The sequence below is a fragment of the Panthera pardus genome, unplaced genomic scaffold, assembly GCF_024362965.1.
Source record: "Panthera pardus isolate Hobbes unplaced genomic scaffold, ASM2436296v1 HiC_scaffold_26, whole genome shotgun sequence".
In the NCBI taxonomy this organism is placed as follows: domain Eukaryota; kingdom Metazoa; phylum Chordata; class Mammalia; order Carnivora; family Felidae; genus Panthera; species Panthera pardus.
Genome location: NW_026526832.1, coordinates 17,649,626 through 17,663,410, shown reverse-complemented (window position 1 = coordinate 17,663,410; position 13,785 = coordinate 17,649,626). Strand labels below are relative to the sequence as shown.

At 48.3% G+C, this 13,785-nt stretch overlaps 1 protein-coding gene across 1 annotated transcript in view; it reads right to left on the bottom strand.

Moving 5' to 3' along the window:
• Window positions 1-13,785, bottom strand: part of ALK (ALK receptor tyrosine kinase) — a 666,217-nt gene that overhangs the window by 109,281 nt on the left and 543,151 nt on the right. Inside the window, exons 6-8 of the mRNA XM_053891034.1 lie at window positions 13,166-13,297; window positions 5,567-5,698; window positions 3,164-3,264 (exon numbers count right to left, since the gene is read on the bottom strand). Of these exons, the coding sequence (XP_053747009.1) occupies window positions 3,164-3,264; window positions 5,567-5,698; window positions 13,166-13,297 (365 nt within the window). The remainder of the gene's footprint in view (window positions 1-3,163; window positions 3,265-5,566; window positions 5,699-13,165; window positions 13,298-13,785) is intronic.

The window sequence follows — 13,785 nt, the reverse complement described above, 5'->3', positions numbered from 1 at the left end:
GCTAGGCAGAGGTCTTTAAATATTCATGCCCCATATGCAACTGTGCGGAGGGACGGAGGAGACAGTGCCTCCACGAGGCCAGCCAGTGAGAGGTGCCAGGCCAGTAGTGGTGACTGCAGGCACCTAGAGGGAGGAGGCTGGAGCAGGCATGCTTCTGGAAAAGCCTGGAAGCTGACTGGCACATCCTGGCTATGTCTCCACCACTGGTGGGCATCTGACCTGGTTCCAAATGGGCTCTGAGGGGGACTCTCCCAGTCCCTTCTGTCTCCACCACCTATGTCCCTGACCCTGTCATTGCTCACCACTTCTGACTCATCTTTATAAAAGGCAAGTTACATCACACTATTTGATAGCATGGGTAGTGGAGGAAAAACTCTCTGCATGGACTTATAATGAATTTCTGTCACAAGTGGCAGGTGCATTTATGGTCAATTACTTTCAAGTGTCAGTGTGCCTCCAAATCATGGAGGGCGGGGGTTGAAAATGGAGATTCCCAGGCCCCACTCTGGGGTGTCATCCAAGTGGCCTGGGATGGGGCCTAAGAATCCGTCCTGATTACAATTTCCAAGTGACTGGAACTGGAGAGACAGAGACCTACTAGACAGGTTGTAGCTAGATTTTTCAAGGAAACGCACAGAAGGCGACACCAGTTCCCTTTTGGGAATTCACCAATGACTGTAGGGTATCTTGAAGGAGTATTTTGAGAAATTCTGCAATTACTTCAACTCCCAGGAGGTGGAGGGACTCTAGGGCTCCCAGGACTGGTCTGCGTTTAGAGACGACACTCAGTGGTGGGTGTCAGCCCTGGAGCTTAGCCAGCCTCTTAGTCCTTGTGGGCTTGACCTTCACCAGAGACTTTCACCCATCTCTACCCTGTACCTATAGGGCCTAGGTACAGGAAGTGTCCCCTTCCCGTACCTGGGCCCCATAGCCAGGCCCCTTGAGGGCTGGTGGGGTTTGAAGACCCTGAGTTAACCGCACACAGTTCACACAGTGATGCAACATCCCGTCACTGACATTTGCCAACCTGGGAGGAAGAAATCAGCTTCATGCCTTCTGCATTTAGGATCTGAATCAAATAAATGGCAAGGCTTACAGACCTGGAAATGCATATTTCTATTTTGGTTATTTATTTTTCTGATGAAAACATTTCACCCCAACACTGGGGATTCAAGACCCATCAGCAGTAGATGAATGGTCTGAAAATCTAAATGTGAACTAGCTATGAGCTGAGAACAGAATGGAGTCACTGCCTTCCCTTCATTACTCCTGCTAAGTCGAGTTATGGAAAAGGGCAGGAAATAGCAGAAATAGCCCAGAGCAAATTTGACTGGAGGGAAAATAAAACAGGCCAGTAAAACAAAACACCTGTTTAAACTATCAATCAACCAAAGGTTATCAGGGAAATGATGAAGTATTTGAAAAATATCATTTTTAGCCTTGACATTTCTTATTCTAAAATTAGGCTCATGTTAAATACAGTGAAGAGTTTATTTAAAAATCAAATTCTTTTAAGGATCCCCCTGACCTCTCAGGAAGGGTGACCATCTCTCCTCATTTAGATTTCCTCTTAAGAAGCCTTCCTTTCTAGGTGTCTGCTCTGGGTGGCATTGGGGTGTGGGGGGTGCTGAGAGATATCAGTGATGACTGTGTAGTCCACAATCTGCATCAGATAGAGTGAGTTCTCAAATACAAGTTAATGTAATGAATCTATTTATTTGTGCCCTGACTTCCTCCAAAAAGGACTTAAGGTGGCTCCCAGAGATACATAACATCTAGTAAGGTAACAGAAACTAACTAGAAAAGGGTGAGAAATTGGGTAAATGTTGAGTTAGAAGATCGAACCAGGAGTAAGGCTGATTACAGACTACACATCATGAACCCCTATTTACTTACTAAAAGGGGAGCCTCAGATTTAACGTGACCATTCTTCTGATTAAAAAAAAAAAGTCACTGATACTTCTTTTCCATTCTTACATGTTTTATGCTGGTGAGTTTTTATTTCATAAAAAGCCTAGAGGGCTTGAGTGTGGCTGTGTCCCTTAGCAGCGGAAGCCTGTTTCCCGGATCTCCCTGGGGCTTTGACCAGCCAGCGGAGGGGAAGCAAGTCTGCTCAGTCTCACAATGTCCATAGCTTGAAAGGAAACAAATTGCTCAGGGGGCGCATAGCTATTCCTGAAACAAAGCCAGGATGGGATTTCTCCTGTGAGTTTCCAGAAAGAGAGAGCTGGCCAAATCTCAACTATGTGTTGGTTTTCTACAAAGTGCAAGGTGTCGATGTGGTGCCGTGTGGTGGTGCAAAGAAGCACAGGCATGCAGAGCTCTCTGAGAACTTAGAATCTGGTTTTTGGCTCCCCCATCCTCCTTACCTATGTTTACTCAGGGTGCCGGGCACTGCTGGCTAACTACTGTCGTGCTTATGATGTGCCAGCAGCCATGATAAGCCCTGTATATGTATTAACCTATTTAATCTTCTCCTCTTTAGAGTAGGCACTCCTATTGTCTCACTTTACAGTGGGGAAACTGAGGCCCTGAGAGATTATTAACTGCCCAAGAAAATTGTGCAGCCAGTCAGTGGTGGAGCCTAGCTGGGACTCAGGCAATTGATTCCAGAGTCCATGAGTTGAATCACTGGATCATGTTTGGGGTCTAAACGCATTTCTTGTTCTCTAGAGATTATGACCTACCACACTAAAAAGGTAACTGCCATAGGAACCATCTGGGTAAGTGGCTTTGGAGGGGACCTTACTGAATGCCACTGATGTCTTAGTGAAATTTATGTAGATCAAATTTTTGATGCTCTATAAAATCTGAAATGTATTACAAGAGCTTGATATTGTAGAAAGTCTTTTGTAGATCACTATTACCCTCCCCTGTTACGTTTTGGAATTATTTTCTGGGTTTGCTTAGATCAAGGCCCTGCTGCAAAGAGTTCAGTGTGGCTGAGCATGGGTGTTTGAGGTAAGATTCTCTGCAGATGGGACTCCACCATGTTGGTGCATGCTCTCTGCAAAGATGACAAGAACGCCATCATATCCTCCCCCCAGGAGCACAAGCAGCCCAACCATCCAGGCTACTTGGCTGATGTTTGGGTTCATCTGGAAGCGCCCAAGGTGAGGGGTAGGAGGAGAAGTCCAGGAGGTAGGGGAGCACTGAGACTTGCCTCACATGGAGAGTTCTTCATTGGGGCGGGAAACGTAGTACTGGTCACTGTAGCACTTTCAGAAGTAGGGACATCAGTAGTGCTGAGCAACAGGGCATGGCCTGGGGCAGAGAGAAAAAGAGTCAGAAATGCACCACCCTCATGCACTGAAGGGCCTTGGGGCTCTGCCCATTCTTCTCTAGGCGTGGTACACCTTTGAGGACACAGTTTTCTGCTGCCTCCAGTGGATAAGACAGCCTACTTGTCACCATCAATAAAACTTGGCTCACGCAAAGGTCTTCATTCCAAATGCCCTGCAATATCCCAGCACCATACATCTGGGCTACTGCATCCCTGACCTCTCAAGGTCACCAGCTTTAGTACATAGCCCAGGAGCAGCCTGAAGCACGCTGACCTCTCCCAGCCCCTCCTCTCCCCATTACAGTCCTGTTGGCCCTCTGCCCTCCTGGGGTCTCCATGACCTTCACTCTTTTCCACCAGGTCATCCTGTGCCCTATGACATGAACAGGAAGTCATATTTCTTATGTTTTCTAAGCATGTATCTGCCTGAAAATCTGGGAGAACATAAGCCCCCAACAACCCCACATGGCAGGGAAGAACCAACTGTAAATCTCCAGGAACTGTACAGGGTTTTGTAGGTGGTCAGTGCTATGGAGATGGGAGCCAGAGCACTCCCCCCAGCCTTTCACAGGTGTCACAGAACCCTGTAAAGGACTTTACTCATTCAGTTCTGCTGTTCTTTCTTAGCAAAGTCTGATATTGGATTACTACCAAGTAACAAATTCAAGTGGGTCCAGAGCAGAGTAACCAAGACCAGCCAGCAATCCTAGAGGGCATATGGCCCATCCTTGAGGAAGAATCTGTGACTAGGGAAAGAGTCTCCTGTGGTGGGTGGGTAGCAGCTATTGCCTTCAAATATCTGAAGAGCTGCTTTGGTGAGACAGAGAGTAGTTGAGTTCTGTGGGGCTCCAGGAGACAGAAAGTATGATCTATGGGTAGAATTTACAGAGTGGTGGAGCTTCTCTCCAGGAAAGGAACACTGGTCTTTGACAGAAGGACTGCTTTAGGAGGCAGTGAAAGCCCAGTCCCTAGAGCTACTGAGCCAGGGTTGGATGCATATTTGCTATGGGTGCTGTTGGGGGCTTCCAAACAGCAGAAACATGACGATCATGTCTGACTTCGAGCTCTGTGTCTGTTCTCTGCTCCTCAGTAAGGTGCTGAGGATGATACAGTGTGGGATCAGGAGGAGAAACGGGAGCTCCAGGGGCCTTCTCTCTGCTGAGGGGCCTGCAGAACTCTCCTGGGGCTGTGGTAACTCAGCCTGCTTCCTCACGGTCAAAGCCAGCTCTTTCAGGAGCAGTTAGCCAGGATAGGACTGCACGGGCTCTGGGATCCCCAGTGGTTGATCAGGACATGGTTCTCTCTCACACCTTAATCATCATCATCATCATCATTAATTCTTAAAGGGATCCATAGGATGTATGATCTTTGCTTGGAGAGAGGGATCTGGTACAAGGGACTATAGCTCCACAAAGAGCAGACAAATGCAGGGGAGGGAAGGAGAGAGAGAGAGCCCCTGCCTCTAAGCCCAGCTCTATCCTGTAGAGAGGTGGGCCTCAGGACCTGCTCAGGCCTAGTACTGGGTACAGCCCAAGGCTGGGCCCATGGTCAGGTGGTCTGGCTTCTCCAGCAGCCTGAACTTGGGAGCTGTGTTGGCCTCAGAGGCCTTCCCTTGTTCCATGACCCAGCTGTGTCTCCAGGTGTGGAGTCAGCTCACCTAGGTGTAGGTGGCCATCTCTTGGATGTGTGGAGGTCTCCGCCCTTCTGGAAGCCAAGCAGAGGCAGGGGGAGGAGAGGCTCTGGCACTGGGAGTGTGAGAGTTGCCAGCTTGAGCTGGGCAAGGATGGTGGGTATGGCTGGGGAAGCTGGGCTCCAGGGAACAGATCAGATGTGGGGCAAGATTCTCAGGGCACAACCCTGGGCCCAATGACATAAAGCCTCCCTGTGCCTCAGCCTCCCCATAGACAGCTATAGTTTTCCTTACCTCTCAGTGAGTTATGCGCCAGACACATAGTAGGTCCTCAACAAACACTTGTTGAATGAATGGATTATTACTATTGTTGCCACTATTCTTCTTATCTTTTAGCTAATCCTTCATCCAGATTCTCATCTTAGGGAACAAAAGGGGAGACTACCTTGTCCTGATCTAATCACTCTGAAGCCTGGGAAGTCCAAAGAGGGAACTGTGTGTGAACACCTCAAGGCAAGCTTTGGGCAGTCACCTGCGCTGGGGTGGGGAGGTCACCCTGCAGGGGTGGGGAGCTCCAGCTTCTCTGGGTTGGTGCCCTAAATCTCTTGTCTGGCCAGATGGGCACCAGGGGGAAGGGAAAAGAGCAGCAGTACCTTGGTGGTCCTGGACCCGGGCATCCTTCAGGGTCCTGACCTGCCACTGGGAGGTGTGGGGTGCGAGCGTGCCCTGGGTCCAGCCACAGAAGCCATCTTCGAAGTTGCAGTAAAACCCAGCAGGGAGTTTACCTGCAACAAGAGCACAGGGATATGGTCATTTCCAGGAAGGCTAAAAGCAAAATATGCCAATGTCAAGTAAGATGAGTCAGGCATGACCAAAGTATCCTTATCAACAACAGCTCCTTAGCTGGACCCTTGATTCTAATGATACTGATGACAATGAAAAGAAGCCCCAGTCCTTAACTGGTACACGTGAAGGTTTACAATTTTTCTGATCTTCAGAAAATAAAATAGCAGTAAAAAAAAATAATAGTGTGGCAGCATGGGGATAAACCAGTTTTATATGTGAGAGAGGAGAGCTCAGGAATGTTAAACATTCTGACCAAGGTCACACAGCCAGCAGGTAACACAGGATCCCTGGCTCTAGCCCTAAGATCTGCTTCTGAATCTGTGCTCCTTATTCTGATCGAGCACGAATGTTACCCCAGGAGAAGGCACTGGAATAGATTTCTGATGGCAGACACAATGACAAGAATGTGATGGTGGCAGGGGTAGAGTTGGTGGGAGTTGGTTGCGTCCTTCAAGTCACCCCCATCTGCAGAGACACGTATTGCTCAAATTTTCTATTTCTTTCCCTTTCTTCCCCATCCCCCTTCCAGTTAAGGGAAGCCACATGAATAGCTCTAGCCCATGGAATGTGAGCAGAAGTGATGTGTGTCTCTTCTGGATGGAGGCTGTGGAGAGCCCCTGTGCAATTCTTTGGTCTCTGTCTCCCTGCTCAGGTGGCCAAGGGTCATTCCCATCCCTGAGACCACTGCTGTCAGACGGTGGGGCCTGGGGCCCCGAGAGATCCTGTGGAGCCCCCCGCTTTGGTGCATAGGTACTGTCAATGTTATGTTAGCCCCTGAAATTTAGGAATGGCTTATTACTGCTCTAACCTACCTTATCCCAACTAAGCAATGCCAGCCATGGGGCCTTTTTATATCATCTGTTGGCTCAGCATAAAGGGCCCTGTTACCCTTTTCTCTATATCAAGCTGACCTCAGGTCCCATTGAAAAGGCCACAGTCAGCTTTATGACCATATATTTCCCAGGTGCCCTCAGAAAGAGGAAGAAAGGAGAAGAGGGTCAGAGAGAGCTCACATTCTGCAGCTTGCTCAGAGAATGGCTGCAGGGAAGGCACCCAGCCCCGAGGAGCTGGTGGGCCATTCCAGGCTATTCCGATAGCACCAACGGCCCCAGGCCAGGCTGGGGAGAAGCAGCAGGGCTAAGTCTCTGAGCAGGAGGAAAGGCGCTCTAGCTGGACCCACTGCTCTCCGTGTCCTTCCTCTGTCTCAGCCTTCCCGGCAATGGCAGGCTGACAAAGAGGGCCCTAACGCTTCCTGGCTGTGACAGCACCTTAGTGAATTATTACTCATTTCCCCCTGATTCTCTGTGCATTTCACACAGAGGCAGAATTATAAATTAAAACCGGCTGTCACTGACTTTGAGCATCTCTTCCCATTTATACCCCCCTGAAGAAATCATTTTCCCCCAAGCCCCGCATGTTCCTCTGATTAAAAATCCAAAAGCTAAGGAGATCTTTCTGTTTTATTTTTTATGCCCCCTCAAGGGACCCCACATCCACTTCTTTTGCAAAAACTAACTGGTAGCTGGAAGTGACCTTCCATGAAGCGTCCTTTACAAGTGTGCTTTCAACCAGGAACCATGATGGAAGATTCTAGCAGGCAATGGCTCCTGGTAGAAGGAGGAGCTGGGCTGAAGCCTTTTACAGCTCATCACTCCCTCCTTCCCCTTTTAGAAGGCAGAGACAGAGAAGTCAGCCCAACTATGGATGTCGATACCTCAATGGTCCTGGGATCTGGATCCCTGGTTCTAGCCCTAACCTGCTGCTTTCCGCTGGTGACTCTAGGCAAGGCACTTCTTTTCCTCAAACACTTATCTCCCTCATCTGTAAAATAGGGTAATAGTAGTTGTCTATTTCACAGGGCTGTTTTGAGGGTAAAATAAGGCAGAGTGTGGAATTTTGTAAACAGAGTTGAGCAAATACAGAGTGGTGGTGGCATTACTAGTCATTGTTCACTCCTGGCTCAGGGGAACTTGTCAGAGGATGAACTGACATAGCCAACACTGCCCTGGGGGCAGAGACAGGTCCCTCAGCTGCCTCTCTAGAAATGCCCATGGTAGCTCTGCCTATGCCTTCCACCTGAACAGGAATGAGGAAAGCCATTGGCACTCTCCACCTTCTGGAAGCCCACCCTTGTCCTAGCTTTGCACAGGATCCAGGGTGAGCTGGGATTGGAAGCCGCTTTCTTTATGGCTGATTGAATAAAGAGGAATTAGACAAAATAGTTGGGTCGGTGGACAATTTATGTGATCCTGAAAACCTTGCAGAGTGGGATGGGGTGAAGGAGGAGAGGGTTACTGCCACTTGCCAGCACAGCAGGTGTGTGCTCAGGGAGAAGCCCCTCCCAAGGAAGCTGGTGGGGTGGGGGACATCAGAACCCTTGATGGATTAGGCCAGGTTTGGGACACTGCTGTCAGGGCCAGTGGCTGAGCACAATGTTGGCACAGAGATTTGAGTCCAATGGTTTCAACTCCTTTGATGATGCCTTTCTCCTCTCATTCACCCCAAGCACCTACTCAGCACTTGCCATGCTGTAGGACTGACATACTTATTTGCTGAATACAAGGGGAGTGGATTCAGGCATCTAACCCTTCACTATTCAAAATGTGGCTGAAGGACCAGCCACACCAGCATCACCGGTGAAACTGTTAGAAGTGTGCAATCTCAGGTCCACCACCCCCATCACCACCTACTGAGTCAAAATCTGCATTTTTAATGTCTTCCAGATGGTTCCTAGGCACCTTGGTGGCTGAGAAGCACTGCCCTATCTGATCCTCTTACTTCACTGGCTGAATGGCCAAGTCAGGCTATGTGGGGGTCAATCAATCAATCCCGCAACATTTGGCAATTATGACACCTGATTCCATTGTAAGAGAGACAAATTGGTAGGGTCACGAAGATGTGGCCTCAGCAGAAGTTACAGGAAGCTGCCAAGTGTAAACTCCAGGCCAAATGACACTACTTCTTTTCCTTCCTGCATGACAGCTCTGTTAACATTTTTGATAAATATGTGTTATACATTTCCATGAAAATATAGAGTCATGGGAAAAAGTGCTAGAAGAAATACATCATCATATTATGGTTATCTCTGAATGTCTGAGAGGGAGGATTGCAGGCAGTAGTTATTTTCTCCTGTGTACTTTTCTAGTTTTTCCAAATATTTTACAAACAACGTGTTTTATTTTACAATAAAGAAATAAACTTTGAGAAATTGCTTTTGCCTGTCAGGAAGAGAATCCCCACCAAACAGATGAGATTATTGGTTACGTGAAGGGGAAGGGAGTCAATGACCTATCAGGGGACAAAGTGGAGACACCTGACCCTTTTCTGGGGCATGCCACACCACTGAAGCCGTTGTTTGACACACAGGGAACCCTCAACACACCCTTTTATGGGTTCCAGTGTTCCGGGATATCTCACTTGGATCAGCAATGCTTAACTGGAAAGCAGGAAGGAGGATGGCATGTGTTTGTGGTTTGAAGGATGTGGTGTGAATGGACACATTCATGAGTGGATGCAGAAGGGCAAGGCACTGCCACCTCCATGTCAGGTCTCCCACTTATCCTGGCTTGAAATGTTGCTCAAGGTTGAGTGTAATAATCTGAATGAAGCTGTGTGTGGACTTCCTTCTGGAGCAAGTGTGGGGAGTTGAGGCTGGGGTTGATGGCATACAACCTACTCCCCCCACTCCCCCCAAATTCCAGCCATGGCAGGGCATAGTTGACTGCATTGGCTAGAGATTCATGACCCTCATGCAGGTTCCTTAGAACTGGACATTCCCAGCAAGGCTTGGTCACCAGCTTCCCAGAGAAGACATTCTAACAGGTTCCAGACTACCTGGTAAGGATGAGGTCCTAAATGCATCACAAACATCAAGACATCAGTGGGTGTCATGTTCCAAGTCATATTACAGCGAGGAAATAGGCCCAGAGGGTGAAGATAAATGATCTGAGGCCCCCTCTCCCCCACTTAGAAATGTGGTGGCAGAGCCCTGGACCTTCCCTTTTTCCCTTCCTCCTTTTTTTCCTGGGTAGCTACGTAGCTAGTGTTGGGCTTGCATAATCAACCACTGGAAACTCAGATAACAAATGAGTCTGGCTTGCAGTGGTTCACGCTGGCTAACAGCTTCATGGACTTTAGCTTCCTCATCTCTAAGAAGGGTACAGTAGCATCTCATAGGATCGTTCTGAGGACGAAATAAATTCATACATGAAAAGTATCTGGCACCCAGTAAATGCTCAATAAGTGTTCATCTCCTCCTCCTCCTCCTCCTCCTCCTCCTCCTTCTTCTTCATCTTCTTCATCTTCATGGGGATGTTTTCTAGAATCAACACTGGTCAATGTGATGGGGAAAACTGCAAAAACGCCAGACAAAATGGGACACACCAGAAAGGAAAGAATATTTGCTAAGAGTACTGCCAAGATCAGAGTGGCAAAAAGATCGAAATAACCCTCCTTCTGAATTGAACTTCTCTTCCTAGCAACTGTTTTCTGTAGCAAAGAACTCAGTAGGGGTTTCTCCAGGGTGGAACTGTCATTCTGAGAGCTGGTCAGAGCAGCTTTTCAAGTGTGGCTGGAAAGGTCTCTGGGCCTCAGGAACCTGCCCTCCATTCTGGAGCCAGGCTGTCCTCAAGCTTGGAGTTGGCCTTGGAAATCCATTAACAGCAGCCCTAGAATGGTAAGAGAATGCCCTGAGCCTACAGTAATGGGCTGGATCCCACAGACTCATCACTCTAATCATGGCTCTGTTCCTGACATGCTGTGTGACCCTGAACAAATCAATTACCTTCTCTGTGCTTTCATTTTCCCAATTGTAAACCAGGGCATGGTTGGCCTGACCTGTGTCCCAGCTGGGAAGTGGGAATCAAAAAACTTTAAAAAGGCAAAAGCAAAATCACACAGCTCAGATGCACTGCTGGAAACACTGCAGAGACCAGTAACTAGAGAGACACACGCAGACCCCTGCCCAGGACAACATGGGTGGGCTGGCTTCATTTTGGTCCACATGTCGAGTGAGAGCTTTGTGAAGAAAGGCCAGGAACAGTGTGGGATAAACAAAGGGCTTACCTGTAAGTCTTTACTGAGTTTTATCTAAACAACCACAATTCCATCATTATTGGAAAACTTCACTGGGAAGTTTTATCTAAAAAGGAAGTTTTTCAAATTGAAAAATGGATTTTCTTTATTGCTTCATTTAAAAGAGAATAAATAAAACCTTTTCTCCCCCAAGGGAAAACCTGTCCTGCAGATGATATGGGGGATATTGTTAACTTTTTAAAGCTATTTTGCAGGCCACAATGTCTTAGGGCCAGTGCATCTGAGGGGCGAGGCATTTGCTCCTGTGTCTGGGCCCCAGAGTACCCCAGGCACGCATGTGCCACATCCTTTCCCTACTGCAACTCTGTGGCTTCGGTCCTTTCCCCTGTGCTGGATTTTCAGCAATCTAAAGACAGGTGCCTGTTATTCATCCCTGCTGTGGGCTCTAGTACATTTTGTAGCTCACAATATATGTGTTTGATAAGTGTTTGTGCTTTCCCTGGCATAAATGTAAAAACCTCTCGAGTGTATACTTGTAACCAGGCAGCTGCTGAGAACACCGGATTCGGGTGGAAAGAGCACTGGGCTGGGAGTCTAACTCTGCCCCCAGCTATCAGTGAAATCTCAGCAGTTCGTTTTGGTCCATGGAAACCAAGTGTCCTGACTCATTTAGTCATTTGAATCAACAAATAGTGACCACCTATGCTGTGCCAGGAGATACTGGTATGGGGAAGAGAAACAGATCCAATCTGCCCATGGTGAGGGAGAGAGATGTGGAAACCACCTCCAGGAAATGGAATAGGTACACACCCACTAGCATGGCAGAAATGAAAAGACAGATTGTAATAAGTGTCGATGAGGATGTAGAGAAATTAGAAACTTTATACATTACTGGCGGAATGTCACATGGTGTAGCTACCTTGGAAAACAGCCTGGAAGTTCTTTTAAATGTTAAATACAGGGGTACCCAAGTGGTTCAGTCAGCTAAGCGTCTGACTCTTGATTTCGGCTCAGGTCATGACCTCATGATTCGTTGAGTTCAAGCCTTGCACTGGGCTCTGGGCTGACAGTGCAGAGCCTGCTTGGGATATTGTCTCTCTCTCTCTCTCTCCCTCCCCTACTCTCTCTCTCTCTCTCAAAATAAATAAATAAACTTAAAAAAATGTTAAATACAGAGTTGACCCCGCAATTTACTCCTAGGCATGTACCCAAGAGGAAAGAAAACATCTGTCTATATAAAAATTTGTACAGGAATGTTCAAAGCAGCATAATTCACAACAGCCAGAAAGTAGAAACAACCAAAATACCCATCAACCGATGAATAGATGAACAAAATGTGCTAATAGACATACAATGAAATAGTACTTGGCAGTAAAAAGGAATGAGATCCTTACACGACACAACAAGAATGGGCCTTGAAAACATTATGCCAAGTGAAAGAAGTTATCACAAAGAATACATATTGTATGATTCCATTTATATGAAATGCCCAGAATAGGCAAATCTGTAGAAACAGAAAGTAGATTAGGGGTTGCTTAGGGCTAACGGCCCCTGGGGGGGGGGGGGAGTAGGGGAGGGGAGATTGGAGGGAAATGAGGAAAGATTGCTAGGGGTTACCTTTGAAGTGATAAAAATGTTCTAAAATTAGATTGTGGTGATGGTTGCACAGCCTTGGGACTATACTAAAAAACACTTATGTGTCCAATTGAAGTGGGTGAGTTGTATGGTATATGAATTGTATTTCTAAAAAGCTGTTAATAAAAAAGAATGGACACGCAGTGGATGGATGGATACACCAATGGAGGGAGTCGAGAGGAAAAGCCAGATGTATTTGTTGGCGTGGTACTTGTGGGAGGCATTAGAGGAGGCTTCCCAGAAGGACTGACTCTGGAGGTGACCCAAGGAGGAAGGGGCACTCTGGCCAGGGGTACCGCACGAGCAAAGCCAGGGAGGTGTGCTGGAGTGGGGAAGGGGTCTGATCCAGCAGGCGCTGAGGCACACGGAAGACCAGGAGGATTGGAGGGCTAGGTGGGTGGTGGAAGATAAGGCCTGAAAAGGGAGGGGAGTCTGGGCACAGGGGGCTCATGTTCCTGAGTTAGGCTTTATCCTGCACACCTTCTCTGTGCCACTAGGATGCTGACAGCATGAGCTACACGATCTTGTTTGGTTCTTAAATTCTGTGCTCCTGTTTCTAGATGCAGATCTTAGCTCTGTCTCTTTGAGACTGTGTAGCTTTTGGAAGTCGTCACTGACGGCACACAGGTAGCACTGGGTGTAAGGGAGGGTGTCTAAGGTCTCGTGCCCGAGGTGATGGGGGCAGGGGGGTGTAGGTGCGGGCTGGGCTGGGGTGGGGGGCAGCCCCATCTACTCACTGCACAGCTGGCCCTCGTCTTCTCCCTGGGTGCAGTCCCGGTGGAAGTCGCAGGCCTGCCCGAGCTGGAGGACTGTCCCATTCCAGCAGGTGAAGGAACTCTGCAAGGCCATCTTGGAGCCCGGGGATGTTCCTGGAGAGCACACAGAGACACATGCCCCTGATCAGTTCGGGTGGCGCTGTGGGAAGGCTCAGGGACAGCATCACTCTGCCCTGCCTTTCACATCCCAAGGTCTGGCTGACACGCCCGATCTGGCTACACGCAGGGCCAACCAACACCAGGAGGCCAAGAGGAAGGCAAAGCCCTAACACCCTGTCCTAAACCCCCACTTTCTAGTGATGGTGAATAGCAGAGTGGGCCTAGGTAGGTCCACATCCCCCCAGCACTCTGGGGTCCTCCACCCCTGGCTTCAGTGTGCCAGGTGGAGAGCCTGTAGTCTCATCTGCACACATACAGCTATACCCACGAGGTCAGGTTTGGGGCATATCTGGTCCAGTGTATCTCCCACAGTTCTTGACTGGAGTGGTTCTAGAAACATACAGCACTTTCTGTTGTTGGACCAGCTGTGTGATGCTGAACCTATCTCTCCTCTGTCTGGCCTTCTGTCTCCCCATCTATAA